The sequence below is a fragment of the Misgurnus anguillicaudatus genome, chromosome 2, assembly GCF_027580225.2.
Source record: "Misgurnus anguillicaudatus chromosome 2, ASM2758022v2, whole genome shotgun sequence".
NCBI classification, from domain to species: Eukaryota; Metazoa; Chordata; class Actinopteri; order Cypriniformes; family Cobitidae; genus Misgurnus; species Misgurnus anguillicaudatus.
The window spans coordinates 40,967,372-40,989,820 of record NC_073338.2 but is presented as its reverse complement, the minus strand read 5'-3'; the positions used below and the strand labels follow the sequence as shown (position 1 = coordinate 40,989,820).

The window sequence follows — 22,449 nt, the reverse complement described above, 5'->3', positions numbered from 1 at the left end:
AATTAAAAAACCAACAAGTCCAAACAAATGCACAGCAAATACACTATCTAGGATTAGCAAGAGGGTTTCCCTGTGGGCGTCTGTTTGCTTTTTACATAACAGCTTCTAAATATGTATGTGCCATAAAAACTCCAGAAATGATTAGATGAGAGGTATAGTTAAATAAAAACAGTGCAGTTGACAATCCTCTGTATCTTTGCTTTCGCTTCGTCAGACGGCATTAGGTTTCATTGCCGTTCATCTAAATAGAGGAGTTGCACAGTCATGCTGATGTCAAAAGAACTCTGTGACATTGGAACACCGCCAGCGGGCGCGGGCGCGAGCGTGTACGCGCCTCTGTAGAGTTCTACTGTTGTCAATCGCGCTGTGTGAGTTTGGCAAAACGCCATCGAGCCCGTGCTCATGTACGCAACGTCGCGCCCGCTTGCTTCATAGTCTTTGACAGCTGGAAGACGGAGGAGGTTCGCGACACAACATAGAAAAACTTTCGATTTGTTTTGTGCTTTGGCGTTTTAAGCGCCGACGACACAACCTTGTGAATACGCGGAGGGGAATCTATTTATTAGTGTAACACTCAGTCTTCAGGGTGCAGGTTGACACGCGAGTACAGTGGATGTGGGAAACTGTCGCCGGTTCCTGATATGAGGTAAGGGTTTTCAGTGGGTGACTGGGTGTACAGTACTAGTAAAGGATTGTGTTACTACTGCAGATGGAGACCAGGGCGCAGGGTAAACACGCGCTCCACTTAGGCTATATTACAATATAAACTGTCGTTTTTTGCTTTTCAGCGCATCAGCATTATTTTAACCGTCGACACATTGCGCAATTACAGATGCGATAACAGTTCATAAAATATCAGTTCATAAAAGTTCTTTCGGTTGCTTTTTTCAGATGAAAACATAAGTAGTGCAGGTTATGTTTCTAAAAATGTTATCGGTGTATGTCATTTTATATGTTTCCGCTTACCTGACAGGTTTAAGTTGATGTAAACGGACTTGTTGGTGTTTTTTGTTTTAACCATGCGCATCTCGTGGCGAAGGGTTCACCATATTTGGTATGTGATCTAATAACAACAACTAAAGTGCTGTACAGTAAGAGATTTTATCTAAACAAAATACATTTTTATGCTGACCCAATCAGGCCAGTAGTTGCTTGTGTGTACTCCGAGCTTTTGTGGCAATTTTAATCACCCCACTACTTAGAAGATACATTTTACACGTTTTTTAGGTTTTGTATATAATGTTTTGTTACCTTTTTAGTTTTCTTTTCAATTAAAATTTATTTCTGTAGCGCTTTTCACAATTTTGCATTACTGAATAACAGCTACATTATTTAATGTTATTTTATTTTACAAAAAGTCAGAGCAAATAATTTAAAATTTTCTGTAAATGCTCCAAATATGTAAAAGCTCTAAAATTTTTACATCAGTGCGTGTTCCCTGCCGATTTAACCCATGACCTTTGCGATGCTAACAAAAATGCTCTACCAGTTGAGCTAATAAAAACTAATGCGTTTTGGTTAGTAAAAATAGCTTTAAAGGGGACATATCATGGAAATCTGACTTTTTACATGTTTAAGTGCTTCTATCAACTGTGAAAAAGAACAACCCAGTAACATGAAGTAACCCATAAAACATGAAATAAAACATGGGAATAAAATAACAGACAGGTAAGTAACAGGTAACATGAAGTGCAGGTACAAACACGGTAGCAGCAACATGAATCACAGGAACAGATGAGGAATGGCGACACTCGGACCAGAAACAAAACATGTCACAGATAGATTGTGACATTACCCCCCCAAAGAGTGGCTTCCAGACACGTCAACATAAACATAAACAAAAGGTCTGGGAGGGCGACTCTGGGGGAGAGACGGAGGGCTTGGAGACCACGGCGGATTCGACAGAACAGGAGGCCAGGGTGAATCCGGCAACACCAGAACGGCCATCACAGGAACAGTCTCTGATGAAGACTGAGAGTTCAACCATCACAGGAACCGATTCAGAAGATTCAACCATTACAGGAATCAACTCAGAAGCCTCGTCCCTAACAGGAACCGACGAGGATTCGAGCATCCCGGGAATCAACTTCATCCATCTCGGGGAGATAGCCTCTTACACGGCCGCGACCATCCCGGGAAATGAATCGAGCATGGCAGCGGCCGACCCAAGAACCATATCGAGCACGGCGGCGGTAGTCCCAGGAACCGACCCAGAAGATTCGACCAGAGAACCAAGCAGACTCGAGCCTCCCAGGAACCGGCTCATGTGTTGCGACAACGAGCAATGAATCGAGCTTGGCTGCCGCCAACTTGATCGTTTTATCGAAATTATCAATATGGTATTTTGAGCTAGAACTTCACATATGTACTCTGGGGACACCAATTTATTGTACATCTTAAAAAAGACTTGTCCCCTTTAAATTAGGGCCGCACGATAAATCGCATGTGATTGTCCTGCGCATCTCGTCAGTAAAGTCGGTTCGTTGATTAAATCGCCATCACCTGCTTTCAGATGGAGCAGCTTTTACTACACAAAGCCGTAGTTCACTGACAATCAGGGCGATTTTGCATTAATTATTGCGAACATATTGCCTGTGGTATGTATGCGATATGGCCCAGCTTGTCAGTGAACTACGGCTTTGTGTAGTAGATGCTGCTCCATCTAAAAGGTTATGGCGATTTACTACTAAGAAAACACTGATGAGATGCACATGACTATCACATGCGATGTGTATTATAAACCTTAAATCCATGTTTCATGATAGCTATAAATGACAACATGACAAGTCATATTTGAAAATGTCACATTCCCTAAGCCGTCCTTATTGTTAATCCCCATAATTAAACTATCATAAATTATCTCTTCAACTGCAATGCATTCTTGATGATGTGTGCATGAGCATGTCTAATTCTATCTCAAAACTGACAGATCACTCAGATATGCAAACAGACCAATAACAAAATTTGCACAAAGCATTTCCCATCAGCCTGGTAATCACCACCCAGCTATTCCACCTATTGTTTGTCTTAATGATTCATAGCTTTGCTCACGGCCATAAACACCCTTCAGACTGCTCATAGTCTGACTGGCTCTTTATCAGTGCGATAAAAATGTGTCATGCTGCAGTTATCAGTAAGATCAGTGGTTCCCAAACTTTTTTATTATGCGACCCACTTAGACAGGTATAATCTATCTCAGAGCCCACAATTTTTTAAATGGAAATATTCAGAAAAAATACATTAAGAAATACAAAAATATATTTTTTATTTTTTAGTTGAGAGTAGTGCATCTTTTCATTGTCATTGTATGAATTATATGTAAGTATAATTGCAATCCCAAAATACTTACACTGTAAAAAATATGCAGCATTTTTGTCAAATCAACATTTTTATTACTTTACCTTAAAAAAATAAGTTAAACAATTTAAATTTGATTTTATAAGTAATGTTAACTTATCACAAGCCAAAACTTAAAACTGTAGGTTGAATTGACTTGCAAAACCAAGTTGTTTTAACTTCATGGCATGCTGCATTTTACAGTGTATCAAAACCATTACCATTAATTGCCAGTAATAAGACAAAACTGTCCTTTCTATCAATCTTCCATCCAAAGCGAATTACAGTGCATTCAAGCTACTTTTAATCAGTATGTGTGCTCCCTAGTGTTCGAATTATATTGCTATTATAATGATCTACCAATTGAGCTAGTTATTTATGTCATGCTGACATTGCATGACATGCAAGTATTGATGGAATTTTTAAAGGGACACTCCACATATTGAAAAATGCTAATTTTTAAGCTCCCCTAGAGTTTTTACCGTTTTGGAATCCATTCAGCTGATCTCTGGGTCTGGCGGTATCTCTTTTAGCGTAGCTTAGCATAATCCATTGAATCAGATATGGCTAGGAACTATACTCTCATTCTGGCGTAATAATCAAGGACTTTGCTGCCGTAACATGGCTGTAGGAGGCGCAATGATACGCAGTGCCCGAAAAATAGTCCCCTAATATTGAAAATTACCAAGGGGACTATTTTCGAGCTCTGCGTAACAATATTGCGCCTCCTTCAGCCATGTTACGGCAGCAAAGTCCTTGATTATTACGCCTGAATGAGAATATAGTTCCTAGCCATATCTGCCTAGAAAATCGCAACTTTTAATTTTCCGCCGGTCTTAGTACACGATGTAACTACAGAAGAGCCAAGTCTTAAATAGGACAAACATCGAAACTCCTTGGTTATTTTTTTAGCGCGATGCCAATGGTCCAATCAGACCCAATGGATCATGCTAAGCCATGCCAAAAGTGCCAGCGCCAGACCGGAGATCACCTGAATGGATTCAAAAACAATAAAAATCAAATGTTTGACTCTGGGGGAGCTGGAAAATTAGCATATTTTCAAAAAAGTGGAGTGTCCCTTTAAAATAAGGGAAGATTACCAATAATTTAAATGTCTATACTGTATAATAAATCATCTTTTTAGAAGATTTGGAATACAGTACAAAATCTAAAAGTTTATTTGTGTTCAATGATAAAACAACATTTGAAGAAAAGTTTTTTGGGGAAGAGGAAGAACTATTCCAGTTATTGCATGATCATCCAGGTGACACAGCGTGGATCAACCCAGACAAACATTACTTGGCAGCACGTATCACAACTGTTCCACTTCTATTGACTTTGATTCTGTGAAATAGACCAACACTTTAAGTTAATGGTTAATCCCACCAGATCAAGCGATTAATCCCCCCGTTCAGTGTATTAAAACTCCAGTTTAGCAGTATGGCATATGAGAGCACAACACAATGAGCCTTTATAGGAGATTTAGGCCACAGTTAAAGGGACTCTGTCTGTAATTTCCAAAAGAAGCTGTCAGAAGTGGTTAGTGGTGATAAGCTGGATTTCAAGGGAAATATGTCAGGTTTCAACGGTCGAGTTTGTGCAATACCAGTGATACAAAGTCTCACAAGAAGTAAAGATGACATGCAAGTCAGAGCTGTTACATAACACATGAAAAAATGGTTTCTGATTAACAACCACATCTAGACTTGATAAACAACAAGACTTCACTGAGAACCATGTTAGTGTGAACAAAGGTTTCAGGCATTTTATACATCACCATTCCTGTTGAACCACAAGTATTGGCTGCATTATGCAGGAAGTCACTTGTTCGTCTTTGATAAAGGGTGTGGCTTCGCTGGTGTGTTTTTATAGATTGCTTGACATCCGTCAAAAAATAAGGAAGTGAAACGTGACTCAGCCAGTTTTGATCAGCTGTCAGCATAGACTGTATTTATATAGTTTTTTTAGTACATATAAAATCACCGCCGCTGTGTTCTTCGTATATTATGTGTTGCATGCATTTCCTGTTTAGTTTTAGATTTAAAGACAACCTTCTTAGTCATCTTAACTGTGCAAGCTATATTTATTTCATGCTATATCTCTGTTTTTCACAGGATTTAAAAGGACACAGATCTCAGAAGGAAACAGTTTAATTCACATTGTTCAGTCCTGACTGCCGTGGATTAAACCTTTGAAGCATGTGACTAAACTTATTTTAAAAAAGCCCCCGTCTATAAAAGATGGAGAGTATTTAAAGTACCGGATTAAGTGATACACTTATCGTACATTGCTGGATATTTCAACGATGCCAACGTGGCTGGAGAACAATCTTTGGTATGATGGACTTTTAACCAGACAGAAGAAACATGGCTCTCTATCCTTAAGCGATCACCAGTTGTGTCTGTATTTCTTTATGACACGTGGATGGATCTAGACTTTATAACGCTGCAGTCGCCATCCATTTCTTACATATATCAGTGATATTCCTGCTTAGGAGAATGATATGTCAAAAAAAGAGGAGACCCATCAAAGAAGAGGATTTTTCTGCTATTGTTGTGCCCTCCATGAGGGGTCATGGGTACTTGGATTACACTGTTGAAAGTCATCCGTCCAGAGCCATGCAGATCATGGATGAGTTTCGAAATCATGAGATGCTCTGTGACGTGGTTCTACACGTGACATACAAGGATAAGACAGCGGATTTTAAGGTGAGTGTTACGGAGGTCGTCCTTAAAGGTGTATACACAATCTCACAGCAATTCGAAACTATTTTACGGTGTGGCTAAATGGTATGAATTTGTATGATTCATCCATTTTTGTATAGTCTGCTTTTGCCCCATTGATGTTGTTTGTATATTGTCTATTATTTTAAATAGTCATATGTTTTTGTACCATTCTACAAATTTGTATGAATAAGCTACTTTGTAAAATACTTAAAAATTCACTTTAGATTGGCTGATATGTCACGATCCAGGTTGCATCCGAAATCGCATACTGTGACAGTAGCTACAGAATTAGATGAAGTATCTCATTGACCGTTAAAACAGTAGGTACTATTTAGTATGAAAATTGGTAGTAGGAATGATTTCGGACGTACTACATCCGCCATGTTGATACAGATACAAGTTAGTCGTTATATGGAATGATGTTAAACAAATGCAATTTAACCACAAGGGACAGCTGTTTAATATATGTATTTGCATTAGATAACTTCCCTCCCAGGGGTCATGGGATAGTAAAGGGTCCATCAAATGAACACTTTGGGATCTTGCCGAAAGTAGTAGGTCATCAGGGTACTTTTTGCTTACTGTTTGTGGAATACTATGAATTTAGACATACTAGTTGCCTCGCCTATGGTGCTTTTCGCCTGCTATATAGTATGGAAGTAGTAGGCGGTTTCGGACGCAGAGCCTGTCACCACCAAAGAAGACTAGAAAATCACTAACATGGATGACAGGATCAAAAAGTATTTTTATGTGTAAAGTTATTTTATTCTAGCTTTAAACCAACCCTGCATCCGTAATCGCAAACTTTAACAGAACATACTGAATTAGATGAAGTACCCACCCATCGATCGTTAAAAGAGTACTTTCGATATAGTTTGAAAAATATGGATAGTATAAATAAAATTCCGAGGTACTACATTTGCCATATTGATACATCATGTGACATACGTTGTTATAACAAAGTTAGTCGTTAACTTGAATGACGTAAAACGAGCGCAATTTAACCACAAGTTACAGATGTTTTCTGTAGCTATTTGCATTTGAATAGAGCCGCGTTACTGCTTTCCGAAAATTTTTATATGACTAAAGGGGGTCGCACACAGGACGCGCAGCTCAGCGCTGCGCCGTTCTAAAAAACTCGAACACATTGCTTTCTATTAGTGTACGCACACCGGCGCCGACATGTGCCGCCTGTCCGCGCCGCCCAGCTACGACTCAGGAAGTTGCTCAAATCCCTGTCATGCCACAGAGCGCCACTCACATAGTTTAACATTAAATAACATCATATTTGTCCCAAATCATTAACGATTAACATTGGCTACGTATATTTAGCATTTTGAAATAGACGCTACCTTACGAAGCTTGCGCTATTTAATGTGCACTTCCGGTTTACGATGCCTCCGAGTTATACGCGACGCTGAGCTGCGTGGCCGGTGTGCGACCCCTTTAACGCTGCATCCGAAACTGCTTTCATCCATACTATACAAAGAAGTAGGCAAAGGCAAGTAGTATGTCTGTATTCATAGTATTCGAAAAACATTAGTCAAAATGTACCCGGATGACCTACTACTTCTGTCAAATCCCAAAGTGTTTGACACTTTACTTCAGCCCTGTCCCAAATGGCACACTCCGTACTTGTGAAATTACACACTTTAATGACATCATGTAGTGCAGACCTTAGGGACCCTTGACGCGAGTCCACAAGGCCGCACCGAAGTCATATTTTGGGACAGACTCGAGCGTCACGCCAGAAATAAGAAGATAAATGGTGTGACTTATCCCATCCGTCGTCTGATTGCTCTTTCGCAAGGACTTCTGGGTTGGTAAAGTGTGTGTGGAGTCTGCAGCAGTGCGGGCTTCGCCAAAGACCACATCACAGGCGCAAAAAGGGGGCAATGATGAGCACACTTCGGAGCATAAAAATGACAGATGGGACAATCTACGGACTTATAGACTAAGCGAGAATGCTCAAGGCCACGAGACCTACAGTCTACATGAAGTGCGCCATTTGGGACAGGGCCTTTCTCATGAGGCCCGGAGAGGAGTTATCCAATGGAGAAGAAGAAGGAGAGGCGTTGTTTTATTAAAAAAAATGTCTGAAAGCGGTAACGTGGGTTTATTCAAATGCAAATACATGTATTAAACAGCTTTCCCTTGTGGTTAAAATGCACTTGTTTAACTTCATTCAAGTTAAAGACTTAAGGGCACGTTATAGTTGTGCGTAGGTACTACGGCGCAGCCGCAACGGCGTAGGTTCCGCGTCGGTTTTCATTTATACTTTTGCGTCATCCTCCGCGTCGATGTGCAAACACACTGGCAAACCGCTGGTAGGCAGTATCCACGCGTGTAACAACAGTAGCAGCACAACCGTCAGAGAAGAAGAAGCTTGGCAAGTTAACCCACAAACGAAGAAGAAACAGCAACTTGTTGTGTGTGATTTGAGAAGACCAGCAATGATGGAAGTAAATAAACAGCGACTTTTATTGCAGTTTGAGTTGAGTCACTCCTCAACTTGGCTCATCTTTGTTTTCACCGTCGCAAATGGAAATACCTATGATGCAGTTTTTTTTACCTGACAGGAGGGGTTCTGGTGGACCATTCACAGCGCTTGCGGTCCGCATAGAACTGACGCACTGTTAAAATTTTTGCGAGGTGCATGTCAGGCTACGCAGAGCTACGCACAGGCTACGGATAGCCTACGCCGTAGAACTTACGCACGACTATAAATTGCCCTTAACTTCTTGTGACAATGACATATTTCACGTGATGTATAAACATGGCGGATGTAGTATGTCAGAATAAATTCATACTATAGGGAACATCTCTCCTTCTTCTTCTTTGTTGGGTGACTCACAGGATAGCAAAGTGTCCAGCAATAGATAGTAAAGTGTCCAACAACATTATATACTACTATATAGTATGGAAGTATTTGATATCGATGCAGCACAAGTCTCCCTAATATGTATTGGTAATTATTATGTAACTGAATACTGCTGACTTATGCTAATGTTGTTGACTTTTCCCTGATTATGTTAGCCAAATAAGGATGTTTTTCAGTGCCATTTGATAATGCCGCATCTGCACCAACAGTAACACCAAGTTAAATTAACAACATAAACAAACTTTAAACAAACAAACACATTTTTTTGAGCCAGGGATGACTTATAAAAATCAGTTTTTCTCCTAGATTACTATAATTATATTTCTACCAGCAGCCCTTGAAGAAACAAGTCCAAGTTAGTTTTATAGTTAATTTTATATGGTGTCCCTGCCAGTGTAAATTACAGATCACAAAGGTAAATTGTGCTCATTACAAGTGCAGAATTATGTTAGCACATGTTAAGGCATTTTATTGTAATAATGGACAACAAGTACAGTCGTGTGATTTTGTTTCAGGAGGTGCTTCCAGCTGGCAAAAATAAGGGTTATTGGCTAATAGGGTTAGAAAAATAAATTCAAAACAAAGTTTACCCCATTATAAAATGTTTCTCGAAAGAAAGACACATAAAAACTACTTCAAAACAAGGTTAAATGTGAACCCATCTGTGAAATCATTCCAGACTAGATTTTCATCTAATTATGAGATTTGGAGCATTAAAGTTTGATTTCACTTACAAATTTTACATTTATCTTTGACATGACCTTACTCAGTCAATATTAAAGATGTAAAGTATATTTTCACAGAATCTACTCCACTTTTTTTAAATATGCAAATTTTTCAACTCCCCTAGAGTTAAATATTTGAATTGTATCGCTTTGGAATCCATTCAGCTGATCTCCGGGTCTGGCACTACCACTTTTAGCATAGCTTAGCATAATCCATTGAATCTGATTAGACCATTAGCATCATGCTAAAAAATAACCAAAGAGTTTTGATATTTTTCCTATTTAAAATTTTACTCTTCTGTAGTTACATCGTGTACTAAGGCCGACAGAAAATCAAAAGTTGCTATTTTCTAGGCAGATATGGCTAGGAACTATACTCTCAATTATATTACGCAGTGCCCGAAAATAGTCCCCAAAGTCCTTGATTGTTATTGCGCCGGAATGAGAGTGTAGTTCCTAGTCATATCTGCCTAGAAAATCACAACTTTTAATTTTCTATCAGTCTTAGTACACGATGTAACTACAGAAAAGTGAAGTTTTAAATAGGAAAAATATCAAAACTCTTTGGTTATTTTTTAGGGCGATGCTAATGGTCTAATTAGATTCAATAGATTATGCTAAGCTATGCTAAAAGTGGTACCGCCGGACTCGGAGATCGGCTGAATGGATTCCAAAACGGTAAAAATCAAATATTTAACTCTAGGGGAGCTGGAAAATGAGCATATTTTCAAAAAAGTGGAGTGTCCCTTTAACCTTATGTTGGATGATTTTATGTAGAAAACAATAAATCACAAAAAAATGACTTAAGCTTGGTTTTCAGAGAAATGTGTTTTCATTTCCATGTATTCTTATTGTTACGTACAAGTGAGGAAGCTTTCAACAGCTTAGCTATGTTAACTATTTCAGTCACGAACAACTGTCTACATTCCCCAGGTGCATAAACTGGTACTGGCCGCCTGCAGTCCTTACTTCAAAGCCATGTTTACCAGTAATTTCAAAGAATGCCACGCCTCAGAGGTCACCTTAAAGGACGTGTGCCCCCAGGTCATCAGCCGCCTCATTGACTTCGCCTACACCTCACGCATCACGGTGGGAGAAACCTGCGTCCTTCACGTTCTCCTGACCGCCATAAGATTTCAGATGGAAGAGGTGGCCAAAGCGTGCTGTGATTTCCTCACGAAGAACCTGGACCCGTCTAACGTCATTGGCCTTTCCAGATTCGCAGAGGAGATCGGTTGCACAGAGCTACACCTTCGTACAAGAGAATACATCAACAGTCACTTCAATGAGGTGCGTGCCCTTTGGTTCCTGAAGTGTCAGTTAGCGGAGATCGATAGTTGCCACCTGCAGTGCTCTCCTAAGTAACTGCACTGAGCCATTGACCTGTAACAGTTTGCCTGTGAATGAAAGAGCTGTACTGCTAATTGATATGTCAATGGAGCTTTGGTCTGCCTTGCAGATGGATATGGATTCGTATAAATTATCCATCTGTCAAATAATTAGTAATGCATTCAAGGAATAGTTCGCCCAAGAAATGTTTAAGAAATGTCTAAGATGCTTTAACCCTTAAATGCATGACTGTTTCAACGATCGCCAATAATTTTTACATATTTGGGTCTTTAGCAAGCCAGAATGTTTATCTAATACAGTTGGATCTCTAAACTTAGAGTCCATACATCCATCTATCCAAAATGGCTTATGCAAGGTCATGGGAGGGTCAGAGCCTATCCCAGAATCTTGGGCCACAAGCAGGGTACACCCTAGATCAGAATTCCTCGAATGTACCCCTGGTGGGCCGGTGCCCTGCAGAGTTAAGCTCCAACCCTGATCAAACCCACACACCTGTGATTTTCTAGTAATTATGCAGACATTGATTAGCTTGTTCAGGTGTGTTTGATCAAAGTTGGAGCTAAACTCTGCAGGGCACCGGCCCACCAGGGTAGGATTTGAGGAACTCCGCCCTAGATGGTCAGTCCATTGCAGGGCATTTACAGACATAGACAACCACACAACTAAGGACAATTTAGTAACTTGAATTCATACCTCATCAGCATGTTTTTAGACTGTGGGGGGAAACTGGCATACCAGAAAGACATCCACGTTAACATTAGGACAACTTGTTGCAAACTCCACATAAAAAGGTTCTGTGAAGGCTAGGCTCGACCCTTTTTGACCCAAAGCTGGGTTGAAAATAACCCAGCATTTTTTAGAGTGTACACTTTTTATGGATAATAATATAATAAATAACAAATATTATTTGAATAAATGACAGATATTATTTCAATAAATGACAGATATTATTTTAAGAAATGGCAAATATTATTTGAATAAATGACAGATATTATTTCAATAAATGACAGATATTATTTGAATAAATGGCAAATATTATTTAAATAAATGATTGATATTATTTGAATAAATTACAAATATTATTTTAATAAATGACAGATATTATTTTAAAAAATTGCAAATATAATTTTAATAAATGACTGATATTATTTAAAATAAATTACAAATATTATTTGAATAAATGACTGATATTATTTGAATAAATTATAAATATTATTTGAATAAATGACAAATATTATTTGAATAAATGACAGATATTATTTGAATAAATTACAGATATTATTTTAATAAATGGCAAATATTATTTTAATACATGACTGATATTATTTGAATACATTACAAATATTATTTGAATAAATGACAGGTATTATTTTAATAAATTACAGAAAATGTTAAAAAATTACTGATATTATTTAATAAATGACAGAAAATTTTAATAAATGAAATTTTTGCTTTAATAAATTACAGAATTTTTTTATAAATTACATATATTATTTTACACCTGAACTATGCATTTAAAGGCAGGGTCCATGATCTCTGAAATGTTGACATTTGAAATCACCTAAACAACCTACCCCAATAGAATCAGGACCTTCTTTTGACCGCCCCACACATAAGCAAACCAGGCAACGATGTCGGTTAGAAGACATGCCCCTTACTGCTGATTGGCTACAAGTGTGTTTTGGTACTCGGCCCGACTCCCTTTTCCAAAGTGTTTTTCAGAAATCGTGCACTTCGCCTGTAAGGGTTAACGCTGGGTTTACTCTGCTGAATGTACACATGCAAAAACACATTCAAGCGTAATGATAATGAGATGAATAGTAAAACTTTACAATAATGTAAACTAATAATATGCAATATAGTTATTTATCATTTATTAATCTTTGTTAATGTCAATTGTACATGTTATTTCATTGTGCATTAACAAATCTTAACTATCACAACTTTTGATTTAAAAAATGTATTAGTAAATGCTAAAATTAACATGCACTAAGATACATAAATACTCCTTGTTCTACAGCATTCATTTTCTTGTACATTTTTGGGTTTGTATTAAATGATAGCACACAGTTAATTTTTGGAAATAAAACTATTCTGTTGTATGATCATGTGCAGAATTACAAGCATATTTAGCCATAAACTTAGTCCTGTCGACTTGTTCGGCATATTTTTTTTAACTATAAGCCTCTGTGTGTTATTTTTGTGTCACAGGTAACCAAAGAGGAGGAATTCTTCAGTTTGTCCCACTGTCAGCTGCTGGAGTTAATCAGTCAAGACAGTATAAAGGTGCTTTGTGAGTCCGAGATCTACAAGGCCTGTATCGACTGGGTCCGCTGGGACGTGGAGACCCGTGCCCAATACTTCCATGCCCTCCTCAATGCGGTCCACATCTATGCCCTGCCGCCCACCTTCCTCAAAAGGCAGCTGCAGTACTGTCCCATTCTGAGCAAGGCCAACTCCTGCAAGGACTTCCTATCCAAGATCTTTCAGGACATGGCTCTCCGAAAACCCTTGCCCCCACCCCCTCATCGCGGAAATCACCTTATCTACGTAGCAGGGGGTTACAGGCAACACTCCCTGGACTCTTTGGAAGCCTTCGATCCAAGGAAGAACGTTTGGCAAAAGCTAGCCGAGATGGGATTTCCTTGTAGCGGCTTAGGGGCCTGCGTGTTGTCCGGCCTTCTTTATACGGTCGGAGGACGTAACCTCTCTTTGCAGAACAACACCGAGTCTGGAGCTTTGTCCTGCTACAACCCCATGACTAACCAGTGGACCCAGCTGGCTCCTCTCAACACGCCCAGAAACAGAGTGGGTGTCGGGGTCATTGACGGGAGCATTTATGCCGTAGGGGGTTCGCATGCCTCTACACATCACAACAGCGTTGAGAGGTGAGGCTAAGAACAGGAAGATAACTACTCAAAAAGGTTTTGTGTCGAGGTTTGCTTTAGACTGTAGGGGTTTTCCTCTTTATTTTGTATTTCCTTTCTATTATACGTACGAATCAAAACAGTAGCGCGGGGCATAGCGACAGATCAAAACCATAGGGCTTGTATTATAGTAACCGAAGGTCGTTTACCACACCTGGCTGTGAGGAGAACAATACATGCAAAATATGAACAGAAAGGTTATGTTACACGCTACTAGATATGTTGCTTATCAAGTACAGAATGTTTGTCGAACAAACTGTGTTTCGGTTTATTCTCTAAAGACGTTACACTTGACTAACAAGCTTCAGGCAAGTTTCATAACATACATTCCACAGATAAGAGTCAGGTATGGGCTTTCGAAGAAAAAACATCGATACAGAACAGGTGTAGTGATGTTAATATTTTATATATTTACCAGTCAATAAGCATATAGTGTCAAATACGATGAGATTGCTTTGTGGAAACAGACGGTCTTTGTTTAGTACTACAACAGCGCATGTGAATGTGACGGATCCTACAAAGGACTTCATTGTGTTGTGATAAATAAGGCGGTTGCTATATTTACTTTGGAAAGGCTACTGAAACGCATTTATCAAAGGTTTGTTTGAGGAAATGTCTGGCGTGCAAAAGTAATTATGTTGATGCTCTAACTAACAATGATTACAGCTTGATAAGACCTTCATTACACTTTTAAATGAAAACAACATTGCTACAAATTACGCTTAAATGTGATTAAGATTATAATTTACGCACAATTACTGTGAACAATTACATTAATAACTCAATTAAGACAAAACTGTGGTACACATTGCCCCTACAATACGGCCAAAATTTTTCGTACATGTATCTTATTAGTCTTGTAATATTTTAAAACACATCTAATAAGAATGAAAATTGCCTTTTTGAAATATTTAGACTTTTTTAATAAGTTGTATTAAGGGAATAGTCAATTTTCTTAAAAGAAAAATCTAGATAATTTACTCACCACCATGTCATCCAAAATGTTGATGTCTTTCTTTGTTCAGTGGAGAAGAAATTATGTTTTTTGCAGGATTTAATGGACTTTAATAGACACCAACAATTAATACTTAACACTTAACAGTTTTTTTCAACGGAGTTTCAAAGGACTATAAACAACCCAAACGAGGCATAAGGGTCTTATCTAGCGAAACGATTGTCATTTGTGACAAGAAAAATTAAAAATATGCACTTTTAAACCACAACTTTTCGTCTAGGTCCGGTCCAGTGCGACCTAGATGCGTAGTGACGTAGGGAGGTCACGTGTTACATATATAAAACGCACATTTGCGGACCATTATAAACAATAAACTGACTCAAAGACATTAATTAGTATCAGTTGACATACAACAACGTTGGAACGGTCCTCTTTCTCCACACTTGTAAACACTGGGGCGGAGTTTTGCGTTCGTCCTCTGTGACCTCTTGACGTCATGGCGTATTGGGTGAGGTCACGCTTGCACTTTCAGGACCGGATCTAGATGAGAAATTGTGGTTTAAAAGTGTATATTTGTTATTTTTGTTGTCAAAAATGACAATCGTTTTGCTCGTTTGTCGTTTGGGGTTGTTTGTGGTCCTTTGAAGCTCCGCTGGAAGAAAATGTTAAGTTTTGAGTTGAGTATTGGTTGTTGGTGTCTATTGAAGTCCATTAAAATGAGAAAAATCCTGCAATGTTTTCCTCAAAAAACATAATTTCTTCTCGAATAAACAAAAAAGACATCAACATTTTGGATGACATGGTGGTGAGTAAATTATCTGGATTTTTCTTTTAGGAAATTGGACAATTCCTTAAGCAGTTATTTTTACAGTTAACCTGTTTGTGATAAAATGATTAAAAAGCTTTCATTCAGATTTCTTTATTCAGGCCTATTGAGTGAGCAGCTCAAAGTGGGAAGTTAATCCAGGAATGTCGGATAGAGAATTTAATTCAGAGCCTGATGGAAATTTAAACAATGAGCATCAGTAGATCATCTGAAATTTCAAAGCTGTGTGAAATTTAAGACACAGTGTGTGCCTGTTTAGCTGGGACATAGAAACTATTGGGTCAGTAACAGTAGCCCTCTCCGCAAGCTTTTTAATAGAGATGTTGCATTGTTGGCAGGATATATTTATCCTCTCTCGCTGAAGGCTTTTTTGAATTGTGACATTTCTGTCGATCATATGACAACTCTTAGGAATTGTGTGTCATTATGATTCAAATACTATTTATGGCTCAGGTCTAAGATGTTATTTAACTCTACACTGCAAAAAATTCCTTGTTTTCCCTAAATTTTTAAGTTTAATCAGCTTGAAATTAAAATTCATTTCAACGTTCTTGACTAGTGAGGAGGTTGAAATAACTTAAGCTATTTTTATCATTTATAGCATCTCACTGGTCAAGAACGTTGAAAATAATTTTGTATTTAGTATAATAAAATGTGTTTGCGTGGTTTATGGTTCAAAAAACACATGATTTGAAAAGTTCTGTGTCCGTGATTGGCCAGCTAATCTGTACATTGTAATTGGCCTGAATACCTCTGACATCAATCAGAAATGTGACGCTCCTTATCATGTTCCTTAACACATGATTCGGACAATAGGTGCTCTTTAACTCTTTCCCCGCCAGCGCTTTTAAAAAAAGTTGCCAGCCAGCACCAGCATTTTTCATGATTTTCAGAAAAGTTTAATGCCTTCCAGAAAATTTTCTTCTTTAAATATATAAACAAACAATAAATCAGATGAAACAACAGACCCTCTGCTTTCAAACAAAAAAACTTTCATCCTACCTTCATTAGTTCTCTTGTAATCACCTCTCAAACATGGGTAGGTTTCTTCAAAAACACCCAATTTTAAGCAAAAAGCTGAGATAATTCCATTTTTGCTAAGGACTTTTGATAGAGATCAGATGCAGAGCGATCTTTAAAACATACACGTTCTTTCTCTTTCTCGTGAGGCGCTACTTCCGGGTTGTATAAGTTGCGGAAGTTTAGGTCACCTGGTGGATAATAGCGGTATTGCGGAAAGACGGAAAATCTCGTCATTGGCGGGGAAGCGTTTTCTCTTAATTGACGAGATATCTCGTCAATGGCGGTGAAAGAGTTAAAAAATGAAGTACAACAAGGAATTTTTTGCAGTGTAGATATTACTGTTTAATACTTGAAGACCAATTTTGATAGCAAAGTATAAGTGGTAAGACTTGAAATCTTTATAAAGGTGTGATAGTGTCATTCAATTTTTTTTCAATTCAATTTTATTTATATAGCGCTTTTCACAATTGTTAATTGTTTCAAAGCAGCTTTACATTAATAGATGTAGGAAAAGCATAGAAAAGCGAGCGTAGTAATAATGTAACGTATACTGTAAAGTATTAAGTTAAGCCAATGGTGGCAAACTTTCCAGGGGATGAAAAAAACCCCTAGGAGAAAAACTCTCCTGGCTAGTCCAGGGGGAAAACTCCTAGGAGGAGAAAAACCCTTTGAGAGAGATACATATATATTTATATCAACCCATTCTCACCAAATGACACGCAGTGTGATTATCGTGCAATAGATTTTGATTTTGCGTGCATATAATACGCCAGTCCTTTCCATTCACTTATATGGCGAATCGTTTCGTGTCATTTTATTTATTGTTTTCTCATTTGTTTTCTGTTTTTTTACCATTTTCGCTTGGGTTTAGGGTTAGAACAACTTTTTGTTATATAAAAATGACATCCTAACTCAAACCCCAACTCTAACCCCAACTCCAAGCGACTTTGGCATAAATATAGACAAAAACATAGAGAAACCTGTACATTAAATAACCTGCTTAAACAAATCTGAAATCTAACCCTAAACCCAAGCGAAAATGGTTTAAAAAACAGAAAACAAATGAGAAAACAATAAATAAAATGACACGAAACGATTCGCCATATAAGTGAATGGGAAGGACTGGCGTATCATATGCACGCAAAATCGGAATTTGGTGTATCTATTGCACGATAATCACACTGCGTGTCATTTGTACACATCTTGGTGAGAACGGGTAGATTTATATATATATATATATTAATACTATCAGGGTATGTGAACGGGTAAGCAGATTAAACTGGTTCCGCCGGTGGTCATTGGTCAGGCATTGGCTGGGCATCACGTTGAAGGACGGTTAGTAGATCAGTGGTGTGATGACCTTCACAGCAGCAGGAACTGGGTCATATCACAACCAGGAAAAAACACAAATATTTTTTTTATGTCTCCTTACCAGCAATAAGATTAAATAGAGGAAACAATAGACAATGAGTTTTTCTGCTTCTGAAATTTTCTCCTGAGAAATTCTCCTAAAGCATCAGTATCACATCAGATTCTTACACAACTAAATTACTTAGCTATGCCATCCGCATTAAATTTCTATACATAAACTGTATGTTAAATTGAGATAAAGTTGATACTCAAATGAAACTGAGAACTCCATGAGTGGCTATGAAACGGCCACAGCTGAGTAATACAATTTACTTCAAAGGATTTCAGTCAGTGATGGCCGGTGACTTATCTTTCGAGGGGCGCAAATTCAAAATATGTGTTGGGTAGGTCATGTCAAAATACATGCCTACTGCACACGCGTCAAAGGGGTTTATGATAAAAGAGACACTCACTCACTATTTTTAACTCAACAGTGGGTCAAAAAAGGAAAAAACCCAACCCATTTAACATATGCTGAGTTGTTACAACCCAAAATGCTGAGTTGTTTTAACCCATTGTTGGGTCAAATATAAACATTTTCTGGGTTAATTTAAATGAACGACGTCACTTTTTGGCCCAGCACTGTGCTCTCAGAAAAATGTACAAAAGGGACATTACCTTTTAAAAAGGTCCTAATATTTACAATTTAGATGTGTACATTTGAGGTACCAGTATGTACCTCTAGGCATAGATATGTATAAAGGCTAGATGTCTCGCCCGCGCTGCTGGCCAATTGAGTGGAACGTCCGCAATTTGGCGGCCATCTTACCACATGAGGCTCGCTCACTCGTAGCATTGAGTTTTAATGGTACAGGTACTTTTAAATGACCATAACTTGCTTAATTTTTTACAGATTTTCAAACGGTTTGGTTTGTTATAAACGTCAAAGATGTACCTATGACACTGCATGCTTATACAGAATTATAGCCACGTTAATAACGTTTGTAAAAAACCAAACCGTTTGAAAATTGGTAGAAAATTGAGCAACTTATGGTCACTTTAAAGTACCTGCACCACTAAACTCAATGCTTGGAGTGAGCGAACTGTCTGTGGTTAGATGGCCGCTGGCGCCAGGTGAGGACGTTAGTGACTCCGCCGTAAGACATCTAGCCTTTATGTAAGCAATAAGGTACGAGAGGCTGTGCTGTATCGTGAATAAGTAACGGCTGAAGGGCGTTGTTAGGCACGACGCGAAGCTAAGGGTGTTGCTAAGGGTGCAGTGATATTAAATAGAACCGTTGGGTGAAGCGGTCATAGCAGTGTTTTATCGTGAATAAATCACACCTATTGACCAATGAGAATCAAGGATTGGAACTAACCGTTTTATAAACATATCTATGCCTCTAGGTACCAGTGTTTACCTAAGAGGTACTAATATGTACCTTCTAGGTACAAAAGTGTACTTTTGAAAAGGTACTGCCCCAGTGACAGCATTTGTACCTTCATGTACCTTTTTTCTGAGAGTGTGGTTTGAAAATAACCCAGAATTTTTTATTGTGTAGTTTAGGTTAAATATGGACATGTGTATAAGAAAATAATGCACACTCAAGGTGGTAATGCGTTGTGTCGTTACACCACCGGTGTGCATTATTTTCAAATAATTCAAAGGATCGGATTCAATTATTCCTCTTATACCATCGTTACCACAAACATTGCTCTGGTGCCTCTTTTTAAGACATTTTACAGAACGGTTATGTTTATCCATACTTTTCCAAACCATTAAAAGAATGCAGAATTGTTTCTTGTCAACAAATCATATTCTACCTGGTTTGTTAGGATTTCCTGCTTATTGTTTTTACAGGTATGACCCAGAAACAAATCGTTGGACATTTGTGGCCCCCATGTCAGTGGCACGACTGGGGGCCGGTGTTGCCACGTGCTGTGGCCATCTGTATGTGGTGGGGGGGTTTGACGGAGACAATCGATGGAACACAGTGGAACGCTATCAACCAGACACTAATACATGGCAGCATGTGGCACCTATGAACACTGTTCGGAGTGGACTCGGTAAATATAGTGCACTGTTTATGCAAGTAATAGACAGTACTCTTTTACTTGAAACATAAACCCATAGTCACGTGAAGTACCTAATAAACCAGTCATAAGTCACCAATAGCCAACAATACATGCTAAGGGTCAAAATTATAGATTCTTTATGCCAAAAATTTTCAGGATATTAAAGGAATAGTCTACTCATTTTCAATATTAAACTATGTTATTACCTTAACTAAGAATTGTTGATACATCCCTCTATCATCTGTGTGCGTGCACGTAAGCGCTGGAGCGCGCTGCGACGCTTCGATAGCATTTAGCTTAGCCCCATTCATTCAATGGTACCATTTAGAGATAAAGTTAGAAAAGTTATTTATGGCGTAATAGCACTTTTGGGAGTACTTCGACTCGGCGCAGTAACACCCTCCCTCTCCCATTATGAGAGTGAGAAGGGGAGCAGACTTTTCAGGCGAGTCGAAGTACTCCCAAAAGTGCTATTACGCCATAAATATAGTTCCTCTTTTAAATCCGCTTAGAAAAGCGCTACGTTTTATTTTGTACCACCAAACTTGCTCGTATAACTACTCGTCTTAAATAGGAAAAACGTTGATGTGTTTGGTCACTTCTAACTTTATCTCTAAATGGTACCATTGAATGAATGGGGCTAAGCTAAATGCTATCGAAGCGTCGCAGCGCGCTCCAGCGCTTACGTGCACGCACACAGATGATAGAGGGATGTATCAACAATTCTTAGTTAAGGTAATAACATAGTTTAATATTGAAAATGAGTAGACTATTCCTTTAATATAAAATATTAAATGAACCAATTATTGATTTCTGTTTTGTGTGTAGGCTTGGTGTGTATGGATACTTGCCTGTATGCAGTTGGTGGCTACGATGGTCAAACCCAGCTCAAGTCAACGGAGAGATATAATGTAACTCGAGATGTATGGGAACCCATGGCCTGTATGAACCAATGCCGCAGTGCACATGGAGTAACCGTCTTCCAATGCAAAATATATGTGTTAGGTGGATGAATTGATGGACGGATCGATTATTCTAATAAAAATCTGTGAAATGTATTTTTTAATCTGTAATTGTATTCAATTTTAGGTGGATTCAATCAAGAGGGTTTCTTATCCAGCGTGGAGTACTACTGTCCATGCACTAATGTATGGACGTATCTAACAGACATGCCCATTGGCCGCAGTGGAATGGGTGTCGCTGTAACCATGGAACCTTGCCCTGGAATACTGCCGGATGAGGAGGACAATGAGGATGAGGTGTAACAATCCGAACCATGTGCCATCTGAAGACAACTCAAAGTTGTTGCATTTACCTTGAAACTCTTTATGCATGAGATGCCAATAAGGACATTCTTCTTTAAAATATTTAGTTTTTTAATAAATTGCTCTCTACCACAAAGTGATTCATGGAGAGAAATGTCTCTAATCACTTGACTAATGAAGCTCTGATCACATGATCAGGGTGATTGAATGAAGATCACAATCGTGTTGTCATACTGCTGAACACTTTGAATTTAAATGTGAGTCTTGTTTTATAGTACTTTACTTGTCCAGATAAGCACTGTTTAATGTGAATATGTGATAAAATATTGAAGGTTCGTCTTGGTTTGTATTATTGTTTCTGAAACTCTGCTCTTTATCTATGTACAGGAGTGTTTGCAGTGACACTTTCCATGAAGCCTGTATAATGCATTATAATTATAATACTGTTAAATAGTATTCCTAATGCATTCTTCTTAACTTAAGTTTATTTGTATTTTCTTATAAACTAATGTAAACTGCAGTTATAATCAAGTATATATATAGTACTGTGCAAAAGTCTTAGGCCACCACCACCAGCTTTGTTGTTTTAGAAATAAAAAAAAATAAAAAATGTCAGTGCTAAATGTCTTCTTCAGGCATCAGTCAGTATTTAGTGTGACTTCTTTTGCCACGAAACACATCTTGAGCTTTTTTAAGGAGACTGAAGTCTTGAAGTCATTCGATTAGAATTAGAAATTAGGATTTAATTTCGTATTTAGGTTTAAGAGATCCTGCTATTGCTCAAGTGGAAGAGGAGTTTACCCTATAAAATTGACACTTTTCATCTTATACTTTTATACTGTTTTTAATACTACATACACATTTTCTGTATTTTCTGGTTCTATTCTAATGAGAAATAATTATATATGATCACTATACAATTGGAAAATCAACAAATCTAATGGTAGCATGGTGGCCTAAGACTTTTGCACAGTACTGTATATATAAAATACATTAAAACAAAAGATCA

The 22,449-nt window shown here is 38.2% G+C and overlaps 1 protein-coding gene across 1 annotated transcript; it reads left to right on the top strand.

The window, feature by feature from the left end:
- The first annotated feature begins 321 nt into the window (after positions 1-321).
- keap1a (kelch-like ECH-associated protein 1a) lies at positions 322-21,922 on the top strand. The gene is made up of 7 exons (XM_055203192.2): positions 322-646; positions 5,451-6,044; positions 10,602-10,958; positions 13,230-13,906; positions 19,961-20,166; positions 21,004-21,180; positions 21,265-21,922. The coding sequence occupies exons 2-7, from the start codon at positions 5,835-5,837 to the stop codon at positions 21,438-21,440; spliced, it is 1,803 nt and encodes a 600-aa protein (XP_055059167.1). The 5' UTR covers positions 322-646; positions 5,451-5,834; the 3' UTR covers positions 21,441-21,922.
- Positions 21,923-22,449: the final 527 nt, after the last annotated feature.

What these genes read in the sequence shown, in the direction of transcription:
- keap1a (XM_055203192.2), top strand. Translation starts at nt 5,835, where the DNA reads ATGATATGTCAAAAAAAGAGGAGACCCATCAAAGAAGAGGATTTTTCT. An exon ending in CACTGTTCGGAGTGGACTCG is followed by an intron (nt 20,167 to 21,003) that starts GTAAATATAGTG and finishes TTTTGTGTGTAG; the next exon opens with GCTTGGTGTGTATGGATACT. An exon ending in ATGCAAAATATATGTGTTAG is followed by an intron (nt 21,181 to 21,264) that starts GTGGATGAATTG and finishes ATTCAATTTTAG; the next exon opens with GTGGATTCAATCAAGAGGGT.